Raw genomic sequence first — 19,146 nt, 5'->3', positions numbered from 1 at the left:
GATGTCATCATAACATCGACATTTGATGTTGCTACACATTGACATTTCAAAACCATCTCAAAATCAAATTCTGACAATGTCTTGACATTGATGCTTGACGTTAGCAATTTCTACACCCACAACTTGACAACTCATCTTTGTCCAATATTGTCTTAACATTGATGACCAACACCATCTGAATATCGACGACAGTCGTTCTCTTGACATCGATGCTCAATACTTACTGCATAACATCAATGCCCGATACCTACTGGATAACATCGATGCGCAACTCTCGATAGCATTGTCATCTTATCTCTTGATGCCTTATACATGACATCGACTCCCAACTCTCAACATCTTAATCTTAATTATTTTGAGCACATATTTTAGTTAATTGAATTATTATTTCTAATTTATTTTTAATGTTATACTTATTCAATTTTTATACACTCGTTTTTAAATATAAAAATTATAATAACGTGTCCAATCCGTGTCTGTGTTCTATATTTTCAATAATTGACATGTCTCAGTGTCGCCGTGTTCGTGTCTATGCATCATGGCTTCCAAAAGAATCATAAAGCTGATTAAAATTAGGGCCATCAACATTTACAACAATATGAAGTGGAATAAGGGCCAACTCATTTGAAGAATTTTAATCGATTTTCTTGGATGTAGATCAACTTTCCCATGGTGTTTAAGACAATAAATATTGGCTTTGAAGGCTTTAATTGCATGTTAAGATCCAAGGTTGGTTTCATGTTTTTTGTGCTTAGTTTGAATGGGCATAGGTGGAATTTTATCATTTGTGATGCAACTGAAGCTCCTAAACCTTTTAGGAGAACACTTAGGCACACAATTAAAAAACTTACTTTCAATAACACAAACAAATACAAATCAAGAGATACTTCATAGAAAATAAACATTAGAAGCTGTTTAGAAAAAAATCACTTGGGAAAGAAAGATAAAAAACACAAACAAAACAACCCTCATAATAATCACGACTGGTCACCTCACATGCAATTCATAAAACTAGGAAAAGGTGCTCAAAAGAAAGATCTAACCAGTAATCTACCATTTAAATTTTGATTTGACACAAGTCTGCACTCCTCAGACAAATACTAATCGAACAGGGTAACAACACCACCTCATAACTCATAATGTTAGAGAAGAAAAATATAGATGGAAGGGAAACCGTGGAGAGAAGTAGAAAGAAGACCGAGAGGAAGTATTAAGGGATAGGGGAAAACTAGCTCGCAAACAACAAAGAACCCTAATGTTGAGTTTTTCTTCTTCAAAAATTGTCCTCCACAGGGGAATTTCAGCCACATTATATAGGAGGGGAAATGAGTATTTAATTATTCAATTAAATGAGCCAACATTTCAGCCAGTAAAAAATAAACAAAATCAGCTCTCAAAGAAGAACTTGAAGCATCAATCATAGGAATCAACAAAAGGGGAAAATCAAACAACTAAAGAGGGAGAGGGGAAGAATCCTAAGCGGCCAAATCAGCAAAGGGGAAGAACCAAACAACCAAAAGGGAGAGATGAAGAATACCAAGAAGCCAAATCAGAAATGGTGAAGAACCAAACAACTAAAAGGGAGAGGGGAAGAATCCCAAGCAGCTAAATTAGGAAGGGGGAAGAACCAAACAACCAAAAGGAAGAAGGGAAGAATCCCAAACAACCAAATCAATAAGGGGGGAAATGGGCCAAGCCCACTAAGGAAAAAGCAACCCATAACTAAATGCCCAACCAGCCAACAAGGAGCAAGAAAGGAAGATCAAACTCAAATGAAAAGTCAATGGTATGAACCAACCCAAGAGCACCGAACCTAGCATGATCATTAGTTGTTTTCCATCATAGGGCAATACAAAAATGAAAAACATAGCGCCCAATATCATGAAAAATAAAAATATATTAGACGTAAATTCTTGACTACATCAATTTTTATGCTCTATTTGTTAGGATGTTAGGATCAATAAGACATGACTTCCTCAAATGCAGGCGGGGCATGAAACTTTCAGCGTTATCATTCCATTTTTTTTCATGAAGAACAATAAGTAGAAATACCTTCAAATTCAACCTTTTGCCTATAATCATGGGAAGAGGAATCGTTCCAAATTTGCTTCTCTAGAGAAATAGAAACATCCAATTCAATTATAACCCTAGCCACAATTGGCCTAGAAAGTCGAGTAGCAGTATCCACTTGCAATGGTTTACAAAAAAACGGATCCTAAAAATATATGATAGATTGGTTGAAGTATTGTGAGCGAAATTGAGGAAAAACAACGTTATATTTTGAACTTGAAGTCTCCAACTCTCCAACAACTTTAATGAATGACTGAAGAGCAAAGGCAATATGTGAACCAACAACCAAGATGCTCTGAAAGTGGGAGCAGGAGAAACTAGAGGCCATCGGATTAGATAGCTACAAAGGATGAACCACAATGGGGATAGCAATCTGACTCAGTTTATGTTTTAGCCATGCTGTTTCTGCTAACTCAATTTAAGGCTAACCATGTTAAACTAATTCTTTTAGGCTTTTATATCTAGGTCCTTGGAATTACGTGAAAACATGATCATGGATGAAATAATAATCCAGCATCAACGCAGTTGATAGTCACCATCATCATAAGAAATTATCGCTAAGATTTCATAAAAATAAATCCTAATCATTCATCAGGTAGGGGTCAACACCCCTTAAGGATAGGATTAACATTGTTGTAAATGTTTGTTAACTTGTGGATTATTAATTCTTTTTAGGTGCCTTGATTTAGAGATTAGGACTAAATTTGTTTTAAATTTAAAGTCAAATCTTGTCTTTAAATTTGACATATTATATAATTAACCATGGTTCTATTGGAGGAGATGCTGACTTTGTAGCAATAACTTTAAAGGTAGCCATATGGCCATTTGTTCCCTCATCATGATCATCTTTTCCTTCATGCTAAGAAATTCAGTTGTTTGTAGTTTCTCTTCATATTTGTAGTCCCCATGCTTCATAGAATTACCAAGAATATTTTTCTTACTTAATTTTAACCATGGAAAATTTTTTTCTCCTAAAAGTGGACTTAAGCTCTACCATATTATGATAAAAGATTGGAAGTGCTGAATAAATTTTGGAATTGATAAGATTTTTTCTTGGATTAGGATTTAGTTTAACTAGAAATTGCTTGAAGAAACTAGGCTTTTCCCACTATGTTTTCTTCATGTGTAATAAGTTTTCTTGTTGCCATTCTTAGAATGGCCGAAAACGATAATTTTAGACCGTGTTTTCCTTATTTTTAAGGTAGAAAATAGTTGAATGGCTGGTTGATGCTACTGAAGGAAAATTTGTAGCTGTAAGTAGTGTCATAGTGCCGAGGAAGGACTGCTGGCATTATAATGTGTACTGGACTTGGATGGTTGTGATAGGAAGTGGATGCACTTTTCACAAAAATCAGTTGATGAAACACGAAAAATTGGGAAGAAGAATGCCCCAAAACAAATTTTATTGAAAGAACTATAAAGAGAAATGCAAGATACAATTTGATCTTCAATTGGAGAGGAAGATCCGGCTCTCTCAAATCTTTAAGTGCCGGCTAGAGCCCAAATTACCTAAGAACAAATTAAATTCAGCAAACTCCCAAAACATCTTTTGAAATAGCCCTATTATTATCCTTAAATAGCCCCCCCCCCCCTAATTCCCTCTCAAATTAGCCCCCTTTTCCTAAATAATTTCCTCTCAAATTTGAATTTAAATTAGACCTATTGCCTTAATTAAGTCCCTCCTAATTGAAACTTTCATAAACAATTTCCTCTTGATTCCTCCTCCCTTTTTTCTAAATAATTCCCTCTTAGATTTTGAATTCAAATTAGATCTCTTGCTTTAAATATTTTCCTCCCAATTATAATTAAAAATTTTCCTAAACAATTCCCCTTTGATTACGAGCCTTCCTAAATAGTTTCCTCTTGATTAGGAAACTTCCGCCGGTTCATCAGGTTTGTTACTTCAATTTTGCAGCATACAAATTTTTGTAATCCTAGAGGAAAGAGGAGATACAAAAGGATTGGAAGAATTTCTGATGTAGGCGGGGGGGTCAAATCAAATCCTAATATTTGATTTTTGACTTATCTAGCTCATTAATGTCAAGTGGAAGTTTAGCTCATTATGAGCTGATTTTTAGTTCATTTATTGAACTAAAAATTAGCTCATTATTTCTTAAACTTGTCTTTTCTCCTTCCCCCCCTTTTTTTTCTCATTTCTCTATAATTTATCTTGCCCTTTCCTCTCCCTTTTATCTCTTGGGCTGTTGCGGTTCCCTGCTGGCTTTGACCTCTCGGTTTGCTCCAGAGTTAATGCCCTGTGGTCCCCCTTTTACCGAATTTATGGTGGCTTTTTGGTTCTCTGTCTGGGTTTTTTTCCCGTAACAGCTGGGAGGCTTTTTCCCATGGAAATGAAGGCTTGTTTCCTGTGCAATATTAGGGCTGCTGTGAAGTGACTGTTGGTCTTTCAATTCCCTCATTTATTTGAGTATATGAAGAGATTTTGGGGCTATTTTTGGATAGAATTTGAACAGTTTTATGGGGACTGTTTGGTGGCTGTTTTGGAAGGAATTCCAAGTGACTTTTACTGATTTCTAGATAGATTTCTACTGCAGTTTTTAGGTGCCTTTTGGCCTTCTATTTTTAACTTTTAATTAATGTTTTGGGGCTGTTTGTATTCCCCTCTTATGTCTAAAAATAATAGTTGTTTTGTAATGTTTTAGAGAGGTTATGATGATACTTTTTTGGAACAAAACCTGAGAGGTTTTCCTTGGAAAAAGCTTGAGAGCTTTGTTCCACTTCTTCTTCTACTTCAATGGAAATCTTGCGAGCTCTTTCCAACCTTAGTCTTGGCTTCTAATCTCTTTCTTCTCTCCGCAAGTGCCACTCCACATGTATCTTTCTTCTCTAAGTAAAACAACTATAGGGTGTCTTGTTTGAGTCGTTTGTAAGAGTTGTAAGGTGTCATGTTATGTCAAAAGTTTGTAAGTCCTTTTATATGATATAAAAAGTTTGTGTTTGTTTTAAGTTGTCTAGTTTTATGAGTTCTTGATATTTTCTAGATCCTAGAAAGAGTCTATTTTTGTGATAAAAAATTTGGGTCCCTCTCCCAAATTTTTGATTGCATCAATTTCTTAATGCACCTTATTGCAGGCATCGTGCCTATTTGTAGGAAAAAAATATGGCAGAACATTATTTAAATCTTCTTTAAACTAATTCCACAATACAAATAAATGAATTCAATTATTAGCTCTTATTTTGAATATAGAATTCAAGTTGTAAATTTATTCAAAATAAATTTTAGGCTCAAAATTCATCTTAATCATGTAGTCATTTGGATGACCATCCAACAATCCATATTTCTTTTCTTCTGATCTGGCCTGCCAAGCCTCCCAGTGATAGTTGGTCTTCATTTGTTAACTCAGTGACTTGATCTTTTTCTTTAGCAATTTGATATGTGAATCTCCAACAAGAAATTGTCCCGGATTATAGGGAGGGGTGGGAGTGGTGATTAGGGTTAGGATAGCTGATATGATATACTTGTAGATCTCTAGTATTTCCTATCAATCTTCAGAAAACAACGAGAATTCTCCACAAAAATTCACACAAAACCACGAAACAGTAGGTAATTTGTATTATTTGATGAACGGGAAACAAAAAAAAAAAAATACCAAGATACAATTGATCCTCCATTCGAGAGGAGGATCTTTCTCTCCCAAATCAATAGACGCCGTTAGATCCAAAAAAAACTAAGAGATTTCAAATTTTAGCCAAATTCAGGATGCCCTAACCCTAGGAAAACAAACTATTTTATGCATACAAATCAAAAGGAAATCCCTAAACAGTCCCTACATTCAAATTTCCATCATAACTCTCTCAAAAATCCTACCTAAATAGCTCACACACGCTCGGGTGTGCGTTCAACGCGTATAAGAGGCGGACATTTCCGACTCTGTTCATGTAAGTTGGTCCCGTCAAACCGGATGGACCGGTCTAACAATACTACCCTCCCAAAGATCCACCTTGTCCGCAAGGTGGAAAGACGACACCCTCCTCCTTTCCTTCTTTAAAAATGGTAAGAACTTGAAGAGTTCAGTCCTTACACCTGTGGTCCTGTGCCCCGGCGTATATCTCTCGTCACACGTACAACACAGCCCCTTCGCCCTCTTCTTATGTAATTCTGTCTCTTTGAGCTTCTTGAAGTTGTCCCCAGGTCTTCCTCCTACAGTCTTTTCCTTCGAAGTCCTCTGAAGAGTATATGGTGTTGGCTCCTTAGATTTCAATAAGGTGGTGGTCATCTTGTACTTTCCTCCTCTCTCTCTCTCTCTCTCCAGGTGCCTCTGATCCTCTACCAATTGAGTTAGCTCCATAGCCTCTCCCACGAGGCCTCATTACTCTAACTGTTGCTCGGTCCCTGGTGTCAATCCCTTCATGACGTTCCCCTCTAGTACTGTCTCAGAAAGGCAGTTCAATCGACTAGCAAGGTACTCTAACCTTTCTCGGTACTGTATCACTGAATTATCCAGCGTAAAGTCGACGAACTGCTCGTAGAAGTCTCCTCCCGTGTTGGTTTGAAAATATTCTATCAAATAATCCTTGAGCTCCCTCTAACTCCGTATGGGTCGTTGCATGTCCCTCCATTGGTACCAAGTCAAAGCCTTCCCTTTCAAACAGAGGTCTGCTGCCATCAGGCTCTCCTCCTCCGTCAACCCATTGATGGCTAAATGTCTTTCATCCTTGTAGATCCACCTGTGCATATCCTCCCCCCTCAAAGATTGACATATTCAATTTCCTCACCCCGGATCGCATATGTTCCCTCCATAATTTCCCATCCCCCCCAAGTGTCCCAATCATCCCTTCTACGTTCATACCCAAACCTTTCATCAAATTTTCACCTCATCCTTTCAAATTCAGCACCCATTGGATCATCTCAAACTCCTCTTTCCAATTCAGCCCTCCTTTGGTAAAAAATTTCTCAATCCCTTTCAAATTTAGCACCCTTCCACTCATGTCCAACCCCCTCACTCCTCCCCATATACCCTTTACCCGACTCCTCCCTAGGAATAAGCCCTATGGGAGGTATTTTTTCTGTTCCTCCCCCAAGCCTCTCACTCCCATGCATCTCTCTCTCTCTCTCCCCCGCTGGAACACTTCTTGCTGGAGTGAAGGCTAGACTTTTTTTTTTCTCAATTTTCTCCACAACTTAGTCTACTAAAAGCTGAGAATTTGTATCAGATTTTTGTTAGAAACCTGAGAACTCTTCTCAGGATTCTTTGTTGAAAATCTGAAATTGTTTTCAGAATATAGGAGAGGAAGTTTGGGCCTCACCTAAGCTTGCTGTCAGATTTTTGGAGAGGAGTTCCTCTCCCTTGCAAAGCCCCCTTTGTTTGTTTTACATTAGTTTGGTATCAGAGCATGGACTCGGATCGACTTGGGAGGACTCTAGACTGGATAGTAGGTCAAGTGGGCGCCATTAGTCAACATCTCAAGGAGACTCAAGCGGACTTAGCCGACCTCCACCGTCAAACAATCAAACGACTCGATCACCTAGAGCGAGGTAGGACTAACCCACGTTTCTATGCAAAAACCCCTTCATCAAAAGAGAGAAAGAAGGCACTAAGAGACAGAGAGAGAGTAGAGAGAGTGGACAAATGGATGGAGACCAATGAAGCATTCCATTTCCCACTCACTATGAAAATCAAAGAGAAACCTAAGGTGATCAAGGAAAAACATGAAGAAGAAGATGAATTGGTTGACAAGGAGAAATGCGCAGAGAAAGACTTGGTTGAGTCAATTGCAACTCCTATAGAAGCAAAGGTTTCTCCTGACCCAGTGAACACTCCTATAACAGTGAAGGTTGAGGAAGCTCTGGAAGTGATAGCCATAGAACTCCATATTGCTCCTATCGCCAGTGAAGCCATCGATGAGGGTGAATAAGTTCCTGCAGGCGAAAAGAAGTGCTACAGTTTGGAAGGTGATCCCTTGACTATGGTTAAGGAAATTGGCGAGCTTAAGTGCCAATTGGGTTTAGTACCCATCTCGGAGGATAAAACTATGTCTCCAAATAACCATCCAAAGTTGTACCTGGGCAGTTGTTATGCTAACTCGACGGAGTCGAGTATTCTCCCACCTGGGGAGTGATGCGGACATCGGTACGAAGATTTGGCGCATCTATCACAGGAGGCGTCGCAAATCGATGGCTATCATTTAAACCTTCTATTATGATTTATTTTTCTGAATTTTAGTTCTAAATTAATGTATTTCCTGTTTTACCCCTAGGATAGTTTGTTTGAGTGTTATGGCACAAGGGGCAATTTTGTAATTGCGAATTTTCTCATATTGGGGCCTATAAATAAGGGACTTAAGCTATTGTAATGGATGATTATTGATAATGAAAAGTTTTATGTTCTTGTTGATCTCTTAGTGAATTCATGTGATCTCTTAGTGAGTTCATGAGAGGAGAAGCCCGAGGAGGGTAACTTGTAATACCCGTCAATCTTTGGAAGAGTCTGAGGTTCGCGGTTCTTACGATCTCTTTGTGAGTTCATTATTTATCTCTATCTTTCTCGTATATTCTTGTTCATCTCCTTCCTCCCCTCTTCATACACCCAAGTATTCCCCCTAGCTCCACCTCCTCAACCCACGACCGACACTCCACCCAACCCCTCATACCGCCGGCCCAAGCTCTAGCCGCCGGCCACCTTCCACCTCCTTCTCCCCATTGAAATCCTTGCCTAATTTGGGTGTTCATATTTTGGGCTGATTTCAAATTCAAAATCATGTATTTTGAAATTCGAAATCTTTCCTAATTTATGAAAGCTATTTTTGGAAAGTTTTCATTTTCAGTCCGATTTGAATTTCAAATTCAAAAGGGGTTTAATTGGTTCTTTTCTTAATTCCTTAACATTAAGCAAATTCCATTAAGTCCCTCTTAATTTAAATTCATTTGAATTTTAAATTCAAATTTAGAAGCATTAAACCACTTCATTACTCCCACCTCAGTTTTAATTCCTATTCTAATCCCCCAAATCAATTCACTGATTTTGGGGAATTTAAAATCCATTAAATTCCCTATTCCATACACAGCCGGCCCCCCTCTAAAGAAAAGAATTGGAATTTATTTACCTAACTCATTTCACGGCATTAGCTTTTGAGAAATAATTTCAAATCTCCCATATCTCTGCTTTGGCCGAATTTTTCCTCAAGCCTCACCTCTTAAGTTATTTCCTAAGACCTGAAATCAGGCTTGGAAATAAAATTCCCTCACTCCCTCTCCATCCCGCCAACTCCCTCTCCCTGTCACCGTGGAAATCCCCCTCATTAAACCCCCTTGCTGGCTTTGAAATCCACAGGCCCCTTGTAATGATAATTAGGATTTATTTCCTAATTTATTACTAAGCTGCCGCCAGAAAATTCAAAGCCTCTTCAGGTTCCGGATTGCTTCCCTAGGCAAGAACCTGGGATGGGAATTTCTTCTCAGTTTTTTTTTTCTTCCTGGACATAAAACTGTTTCTGTTTCCTGGACAGAAAACTTGGAGTCCCTCCCCCAAGCCTCTCACTCCTATGCATCTCTCTCTCTCCCGCTGGAACACTTCTTGTTGGAGTGAAGGCTAGACTTTTTTTTTTTTTTTCTCAATTTTCTCCACAACCTAGTCTACTAAAAGCTGAGAATTTGTCTCAGATTTTTGTTAGAAATCTGAGAACTCCTCTCAGGATTCTTTGTTGAAAATCTGAAATTGTTTTCAGAATATAGGAGAGGAAGTTTGGGCCTCAGCTAGGCTTGCTGTCAGATTTTTGGAGAGGAGTTCCTCTCCCTTGCAAAGCCCCCTTTGTTTGTTTTACATCAATAGATCTTTCTCGATTTTCTAGACGCCGCTAGAAGCCAAAGGCGATCTCAAGTTTTTCCTATCAATCTTCAGAGAACAGTGAGAATTCTCCACAAAAATCCACACCAAAACCACGAAACAATATATAGTTTGTATTATTTAATGAAAGGGAAATGGAAAATACCAAGATACAATTGATCCTCTATTCTAGAGGAGGATCTTTCTCTCCCAAATCTTTAGATGCCGCTAGAGCCCAAAGAAACTAAGAGATATAAAATTTCAGCCAAATTCAAGATGCTCTAACCCTAGGAAAACAAATTATTTAATGCATACAAATCAAAAGGAAATCCCTAAACAGTCCCTACATTTAAATTTTCCTCTTAACTCCCTCAAAAATCCTTCCTAAACAGCTCACGCACGCCCGGGCAGACATTTCCGCCTATGTTTGCGTGAGCCGGTCCGACAGGACCGCCGAACAATAGCCCTGCTCTAATTGTATGCTGATGGGAATTATTTTATTTTTCATAACCTTTTATTCAATTGGACAGCCCTTAATTATGATAGCGGTTTTGAATACATTTTCCTGAAAGAAAATAAAATAATTTTTAGTAGATATGAAACTTTCCTATAATAATATGCTAACATTAACATACATGCAGAATATCCTTTATAATTATCCGATTGTCCGCAGAGTGTAAGCCATAGTTGTTTCATTTCTTTATTTTTTTTTTTTGGGAACCACTCAATAAGTTGGTGTTTCTCCCCTCAGCACACTTTGTGAGATGACGGCATAGATGTGGAATGTTCATTTATAAATGCTGAAGCTTTCATACCGATTGAAGCCCACGTTGCCTTATTAAGAAGTGGTGCCCTCAAATCAATATCACATGGCAATCTAATTGTTGAGGAAAAGCATAGTAAGGCACAAATCAAGAGGAGCTTACACCCTAGGCTTAGAAGTGAGATAACAAAATAGTTATCGGAAAAAATGGCATAATGTTCCACTTGGTTGCATACAATTTAGGGTTCGGGAAAGGGTTACTTGCGCAACATTTGCAATTCAAAGAGTTTATTTTTTCTGTGATTCGAACTCATGACCTTAAGACCACAATGGCGACTACTTGAGCGTTGGCCCAATCTGCCTCCATATGTATTTATTCAACCGGTTGTCAGATGAATGGAGAAACTAGATGTATTAGATTTGATTTATGTTAAGAAAGGTAGAGGTAGACCTAAAAAGACTTGGTTTGAAAATATTAGAAATGACCTTTCTTTGTTAAATTTAGATTATAATTTGACTCTTAACAGGACAAAATTGAGAAAAAGGATTCATGTAACCGACCTCATATAGTGGGATAAAGGGTTGCTGTTGTTGTTGTTGTCAGATGAATGGTGGATGTTTTCCATTAGCCATTACTCGGCTGAATGGAAACTCACTTTAATTACTGTCAAAGCAGTTTTCTGTGTTTTCAAAGCAGTTCATGAATTTGGACTTTGTATTGCTTTGAGCAATACAAACTACTTCTGTTAAGCAATAAGATTACATGAAATGAGCGGTAAATTTTATTTAGAGCTTCTTTAAATGTTGAAGTTTGTATTAATATATTGGATTTATTATTGTCCAATATGTTTTTTAATGGCTTGGGGGCTTCCCCTGATGCACTAGTCTGATAATTTCATTTGCATGCCAGGTTATTCTGACCTGATTGTGATTGGGTCCTGGCTTGCATTGATTGAAGCTATATCTAAGTTGATTATTTGCAGACTTCCTACGGTCCTTAATATTATCATCTTCTTAGGGCATTGATTTTATTCGGCTTGGTAGGCAGGAAGCTGTTCATGAAGACATTCGTCAACATTGCTTTACAGGTCACATTTCTTTCTGTTTTCTTATTTTTTTTTCTCTTAAAGCAAGAGGACTAATGTGACATTTATGTTTACTTCTCATCGTGGCAGCAGATATGCACTCTGTTGATGATGTTAAGCAGAGGATGGATCAAATCCGTGTTGTTGGAGTAACATGTTTGGGCATAAAACATCCCTTGCTTGTGAACAAAACGTTTGATGTCTGTATAATGGATGAAGCCGGACAAATTGCACTGCCAGTATGGGCCTTCTTTTATTAGTATGGTTTATGTAACTGCATCTTGCAATATGTTTTTAATGGTAGCTATTTAAAAAGTTTTCATAATATAATTAACATTGATTAAAGAAATAGTTGCATTAAGCTCGCTCTTTCTTTTACCTAATCTCAGGTTTCTTTAGGGCCACTTATGCTGGCTTCCACATTTGTTCTCGTCGGAGATCATTATCAGTTACCACCACTCGTTCAGGTTATTAACGGTTGTACACTACCCTTATCTTTAATTTGCATTTCTTAAATGTGCAAAATTACTTCAAAATTGTAGAGCACAGAGGCTCGTGAGAATGGAATGGCTGTAAGCTTATTCTGCAGGCTTTCAGAAGCTCATCCTCAGGCTATATCAGCCTTGCAGAGCCAGGTTTATCTAATTTATTATACTTGTTTGCAATAATTGCAATATGTTGTTCTGCTTCGCATATTTACTTCTCCTGTCAACATGTTCCTTCTGTCAGTATCGGATGTGTGCTGGAATCATGGAACTATCAAATGCACTTATTTATGGGAACAGGCTCCGATGTGGTTCCCAGGAAGTAGCAAATGCAAAAATAAAGTTGACCACTGTAGAACCTATAAAATGGTGGCTAAAAGAGGTGATTATTTTCAATGCTTCTTAGGGGTCTTTAAGCTTCTTGTGTTTTTATATAACTCTTAATCCATACCACAGACACACTTTCCAAATTATATGCTTATGTTTTTATATAACATATGATATCATCATCATCAATGCATATATTTATGTATTGAAAAATGGCTTTGTCATGCTAACGTTGGTATGATACTTAGCTATGATGCACATATTTGGACCATGGAGGCAAAGAAGACATGACACAAACATGGGGCATTTGTTGGAAGTTGGAACTAACATGTAATGTATTTAGTATTTACATACATTATTAAAAGCATAACATCAATTTCATTTATATTAGACTTTTAAATCATCTATAAGGTATAGAATATAAATAAAAGCATACTTTTTGTTATGAGAATTTCATCTTGTAATAATGTGTCCAACACATGTTCATAATGTGCTAGGAACCAAGAAACAACAATTTTGAAATTTACTAGTTTTTGAGCTGGGGTGGAACCATGTATATGTCACAGGGGGGAAATTGCCTCCCCTTAAAAAAAATAATTATAAGAGTGGTGCATTTAAATAATTTTTTTCGGGGGACGCTGCCCGAATCACCCTCACTCAGTTGAACCCCGCCAGGGGCGCTACCCCCTTGGACCCCCGACATATCTAGGAAGCATATAACGATCAAGGATATGAACAAATAGTGATCAAGCCTAATTCAAGGCAACTCTAACATATATTTTGTAGAAATTGAATGATTAATTAATTACATCATTTTGATTTTTTTTTTCAAACAAATCATTAATACTTCAACCTAAATTTTCTTTAAGAATAATTGTCATTATATAAAATATTAATGATATTTTTAAAATGTGTTATGTACTCAAGTACAAAGAATCTTTAATCACTAAAATTATTGATGTGATACGTTCAAGAATTGCACATGAAACCTTTTAAGATTCACAAAGTTCGCTCAAGTAAGATTAGGCCTTTCGTAATTTGAGATTCAAGCATTCTCTACACTTTTAGTGATAAAATTTGAAGCAAAATTTTCTTTTTGGTAGCTAATATCAAACTTCCTTTTTGGTGACCCATTTTCTTGTAGTTAATGGTCGAGCCAAATTTGAGGCAACACCAACATTTATTTATAAGTTCCCCTCCCCCCGAAAATTAAAACTGGATCCGCCCCTATTTTTGAGCATGCAAGTGTTTGACGGTGACCATTTTAAGTATCCATCCTTCATTTTCAAAAATACATTAATATGATACACATATCATACAAGAATTTATGAAGAACTTTGATAGGAAACACTTGTATTCACAAGTGTTCCTAGCCAAAATCAGTAAACTGTTGCAGTTTTAGTGCTGTCCACAGCAGAAATCAGCCACAAAACAGTGGAAAAATAGCAAATCGGAGAGAAAACCGTGGAGAAAAGACTTGTATTTTTCTAATAGATGCAACAGAATAGAAAAGATACAATTGATCCTCAATTCGAGAGGAGGATCGAACTCTCCCAAATCTCTAGACGTCGCTAGAGCCCAAAGAAAACCTAAATCTAAGAGATCTCAAATTTCAGCCAAATTCAAGATGCTCAATCCCTCGGAAAATCAACTATTTAATGCATACAAATCAAAAGGAATTCCCTAAACAATCCCTACAATCAATTTCCCTCCTAAAATCCATTCAAAAACCTTCCTATTCGGGCGTGCAGTTGAATCGGCGGGCGTGCGTGTGGAAACGGGAGGCGGAACTTCTGCCTCGTTATGGCTGGGCCGGTCCCACGTGGACCGGCCGGACCGGTCTAACAAACTTATTTGCTCCAAAAGCAACATCGTGGAAGCATTTATTATTATGCACTTTGTTTAAGTGTTGTTAAGGGCAATGTTGGTGGCATGGTTTCAGTAAAGTCTCTGATTGATACTTATATGCCATCTTGTAGACCATGACGTCATGAATCTAATATAGTTGATGTATCAAAATCTTTGTTGTCATATTATGGGAGTAATTCTGATGAATTTAGTGCATCAAATTTATGATAGGTAAATGTGGTTATAGGCCTCATGAAAATGTGAAAAAGAAGCAAGTACTCAAGCTTAGGTTCTGTATAGGGTTTCCTATTTCTACCTAATGAATGTGACAACCGATGGAATTCTTAGGTTTTGTCTCAGTTGTAGTGATCTAAAGAAATGAAATGAAATTTTGTTAATTTGTTACTTGATTATGAGAAATTCCACACCCTTATTAGAGATTTCATCCACTTTTTTATTTTCTCTCTAATTTTGTGCATATAAACAGACCATAAGGAATCATCAATTTAATGAAAGCATTATACTAATGCATTTTTGATCCTATACTTTTTTAGCTTTATCTTTAACTACCTGGGGATTCTTTTCATATCGCCTTGAATATTGATGTAACATGCAAACATCTGTTATTGGCAACTGCAGGTTTTAGATCCAAATAAGTCTGTTGTCTTTATCAACACAGGTTTGTGGTTTTTCTTGTTTGCCTGTTTTAAATACCTTTAGCATATTGTCATTATTCTTCTAATTTTTATCTTTCAGACAAACTTCCTGCGCCTGAGGTAAGGGAGAAAAACAATGTGCATAATCCAGCCGAAACTCGTATTATTTCAGAGGTACGAGCTTTGTTAATGAATTCTTGTATTATCCTATCATAACACTCATACATATGAAATGTTAAAAAAACTTATATTTTTTGCTTCCTTTAAAAGTAATGGAAAATTCTTGAATTCAAATATCAAATAGTATAATACACTTATTGTTTGCATTATACTCGTATTTTTATAAGATATTATATTTAAAGCTACGTCATTTTGGCACATCAAGAGTGAATTTTAATGAAAATAAATTAAATTTTAATTAAATAATACCTAAATTTTATTTTTGAATTCTATAATAAATTTTATTTGTTTTATGCATGCATCAATATTCATTTATTATCTTTCTTGAATTTTTTTAAGAGTTGTAGATGCACTCTTTGGCATCGTTGCTTGACCAAGAATATGTTCTACGTACCTAGATTAATGTATAAACTGTCAGTATAGTGGACTTCATTTAGAAAGGATTTATGACAAAAAATTCAGGCTGTAATGGAAAGCTTTATTAAATATAATGGTTCCATTCTTTAAAATGCGTCATGATGACTATAAAGTTGCTACTGTTTTGGTACAAGTTGGAATTTTGTTGTATTCTGATTCTATAAATTAATTTGAACCATGTGCTATGACTGGACATTAATTCCTCAACTGAAACAAATTAGTTACATCATAAAAAAAATATAATTTAAATTATATTTTTATAAAGTTAAATTTAAACTAGGAAAATATCTTTGACTCCCTAGTTTCTTTTCTAGAAATGCCAATACCGATGGAGTGGGAAAATGTAAAATAGGCCTCACTAAACCATTCTATACTTCATGGAACTTTCCCAAATTATCTTTACAAGCTTTGTCGTTTTTTAAAACTAGTAACATTAACAAAATTTAAAAACTTTGCAACTGTATCCTAAATCCTAATAAGTTCGCTGATACGTGATTAACATGATTTGCTGTTTTTCTCGTAAATAATACCAATTACGAACTTTTGTAACATTTTGCATCATTGAGACTATTTTTATTTTTGTTAGATAACTTGGGGGTTACTTGAGAGAGAAGTTTCAGAGGATGAAGTTGGTATCATAACTCCTTACAATTCTCAGGCTAGCCTCATTCGGCGTGCTATCAGTGCTTCTGTCGAGATCCATACTATTGATAAGTATCAGGTTGATTTTTTCTATTGTTAATTAATAACTTCCTATTTTTTGTAGGTCTCTTTTTTCTTTTTATTGATAGTGGTGCTTGCATAGCTTTTTATTAGAAAAAATTTAAAAAAACATGCAATTTTTTGCACCCAGCAAATTTCACAAAGATAATTCACACAATCCAATTAAAAAAAGACACCAAAAAGGACAAAACTACATGAAAAACCCTCAAATTCGTGTGAAAATTCATGAGGGTTTATCCGGCCTAAAATCTTCCGTCATATCTAGTAGATTTGTAAGATTTTTCCTCTCTAGAAGAGTTTTAGAGAGTTGCAAACATAAATTAATACAGTGGTTGGAACAAAGTACTCTCTAGATGAGAGGTTCATAAATCTATCAATCATCAATAAGAGTCGGCTCATAATGAGAACATCTCCATATGGTGGATAAATGGGAAGGCTAAAAGTGAAGAAAAATCGTCTAAATTAGGCTTTTGGGAATTGTGCAAATGAGGAGATTCCTCATTAAATGAAGAACATCTTCTTGTTGTTATTATGTGAGTAACATGATGAAATTTGAGCTAAATAAGATGAGAAATAACCTTGTATGGCTCTCTCCAAAATTTATTTTTCTTTCTTCTCCTTTCCTGTTTATGGCTCCTTCTATTTTCTTTTTTCTCTAGTTTTGGTAGCTGGCACCTTATGAAAAATGTCTTATAGCATGGATTATAAGACCAATAAGGTTTGGGGCTCCATAGCCCATATAGGTGGCATGTGTTGACCTCCATATCCATCCCATGATCAGTCAATTTAAAAGCTATGAAAACAGCAGGCAACAAACATACTGTTGCATTAGTCTTGTTTAAAATGCCTTGACCGCATTGGGAAGTACCCGATTATTGTCCGTTTCTCAAATATGAAAGAAGCGGACAGCAGGAAAGGGTTGAAGGGAAACAGGAAACTTGTTGAGGCAAGGGGGACTGGTTCTTGCGGCAGAGAAAGCAGGTTGTGCGGCTGTTCTTGTACGGTGGACAGCAAAGAGACGGCTGGAAGGCTGAGTGGAGGGGAAGGAAAGGATTACTCAACGAGAGTACCAAATTGTTAAACCCCTTGATGGAGCAAGAAGAGACATCTTTCAAGTAAGGTGCAAGCTCCAAAGCATAGAAGAGAAAGAGAAGATAAAACATAAATTTCTTATTCCATATCCAAGTTTTCAGCCAAATTAAACTATTTATAGACAAAACAGTGAACCAATCTCCTTGGGTCATTTATTAGCCCTGCTGAGTGAATTGTAAATAAAAGAAAACGTCTTGTCTATTTAGGTGGAGTTGTTTTTGTCCTTTTGTTTTGTTCCTCTTCATTGATAAACCTTAATAATCGTCTTATTGTCTTTTGTTTAGTCTTCCAAGTATTTGATCCAATTGTTGCAATATTCCTGCACTGTCTGTGTCCAATGGAAGATGTTGTTGCCTAACATACTGCTTTCCATATTTCAATGAATTTGTAAGTGTTATCATAACAAAGATGAGAATATTTCAATGTCTTTGATTCACATCCAACCAAATAATTCATTTATTTCTTAAAGGCATGCATTCTACTTCACAAATATTGTATTTTGAAAACATATCAAACATCCCCTTAAGCTTATTATTTACGCCATAATAGTGAACCTTCTTTACTGAAATGTATTGCAAAAGGTTTGTTTTTTGACCTTGGTTTTTATTCAGGGACGGGACAAGGATTGTTTAATAGTTTCCTTTGTTCGATCTAGTGAAAGCTCCAAGTCCTGTTCTTCCTCGCTACTTGGAGATTGGCATAGAATCAATGTCGCTCTCACCCGTGCAAAGGTATGATTTTTATTGATATATTGAAACTTCCTGGAAGTAATTTTTTGTCAACATGAAGCACTTCAAATGAACCAGGTCAATAACCTGTTACTTCTAAACTATCCAAGACCGATTTGGTAATAGTCTCTAGTGCAAGACAAACATTTCTAATATCTGAATCACTTATTTGAATTTTGTGCCGTTAATGCAAATTAGCCAGTCAATGCAAATATATTTATGGTATGCGAATCCGAGGACTAATGGTGCTGTAATGTTTATAATGCGTGCAGAAGAAGCTGATTATGGTGGGGTCATGTGGGACCCTTTCCAACGTTCCACTGTTGAAGCTTCTGATAGATAAGGTGAATGAGCAGGGTGGTTTGCTGCATATTTCTAATAGTGATTTGGGCCAGTTTAAAGAGCTCGAGAAATGTCCGAACGTGACTGTATAGTTTCTCTCATATGCTTAATTTTTTTTTTTCTTTCCTATTGCGATTCAAAGGGAAACTGTATATTCTTAGGCGGATGCAGTTGCCTCATGTATATAATTCACTGGGTTATTGAGTTGATTTTAAGCGTTCCAGCTCAACTGCAAACTTTAAAATTAAAGTTGCAGCTTTCTGAATTTGAGATGAATTGGGCTTATTTTTTTTTTATTTAGAATTCTTTTGATATTTTGAAGAATTTTGGGAAATTATTTGAAAGTTAGAAATAACTTATATATATATTATGATGTTAAAAAGTTTGGTATAAACTCATAAATAAATTAATAAATGAATGCAGTTATAACTATTGTCCCTATATAGGTTGGATAATTTCATACATCATAAGAAATCTCCTGACTCTCTCTTTCTGTATTATCATGATTAGGTTGTTAGATCCAACATAATAAAGTGAGTTGTTAATAAAAACTCTCATGCCTCATACTTGAATATGTTAGCCATCACTGTACTTGATCCATACAAATCAGGTCACCTTGTTTACTTGGATCACCTAGGGATGCAAGCAA

The 19,146-nt window shown here is 36.3% G+C and overlaps 1 protein-coding gene across 3 annotated transcripts in view; it reads left to right on the top strand.

Annotated features, from left to right (window-relative positions):
- The window catches only part of LOC110099535 (DNA replication ATP-dependent helicase/nuclease DNA2), a 49,342-nt gene extending 30,553 nt beyond the window's left edge, over positions 1–18,789 (top strand). For all 3 annotated transcript variants that reach the window (XM_020826727.2, XM_020826728.2, XM_020826726.2), the window contains exons 25-34: positions 11,633–11,702; positions 11,793–11,938; positions 12,089–12,166; positions 12,242–12,334; positions 12,429–12,566; positions 14,999–15,038; positions 15,116–15,189; positions 16,199–16,333; positions 18,039–18,158; positions 18,428–18,789. In XM_020826727.2, coding sequence (XP_020682386.1) covers positions 11,633–11,702; positions 11,793–11,938; positions 12,089–12,166; positions 12,242–12,334; positions 12,429–12,566; positions 14,999–15,038; positions 15,116–15,189; positions 16,199–16,333; positions 18,039–18,158; positions 18,428–18,589 — 1,056 coding nt within the window. In that variant the 3' untranslated portion in view covers positions 18,590–18,789. The remainder of the gene's footprint in view (positions 1–11,632; positions 11,703–11,792; positions 11,939–12,088; positions 12,167–12,241; positions 12,335–12,428; positions 12,567–14,998; positions 15,039–15,115; positions 15,190–16,198; positions 16,334–18,038; positions 18,159–18,427) is intronic.
- Positions 18,790–19,146: the final 357 nt, after the last annotated feature.

Source organism: Dendrobium catenatum, unplaced genomic scaffold, assembly GCF_001605985.2.
Source record: "Dendrobium catenatum unplaced genomic scaffold, ASM160598v2 original_scaffold_62511, whole genome shotgun sequence".
In the NCBI taxonomy this organism is placed as follows: Eukaryota; Viridiplantae; Streptophyta; class Magnoliopsida; order Asparagales; family Orchidaceae; genus Dendrobium; species Dendrobium catenatum.
Note: the sequence above shows the minus strand (reverse complement) of the source record. Positions and strands in the feature narration are given on the sequence as shown.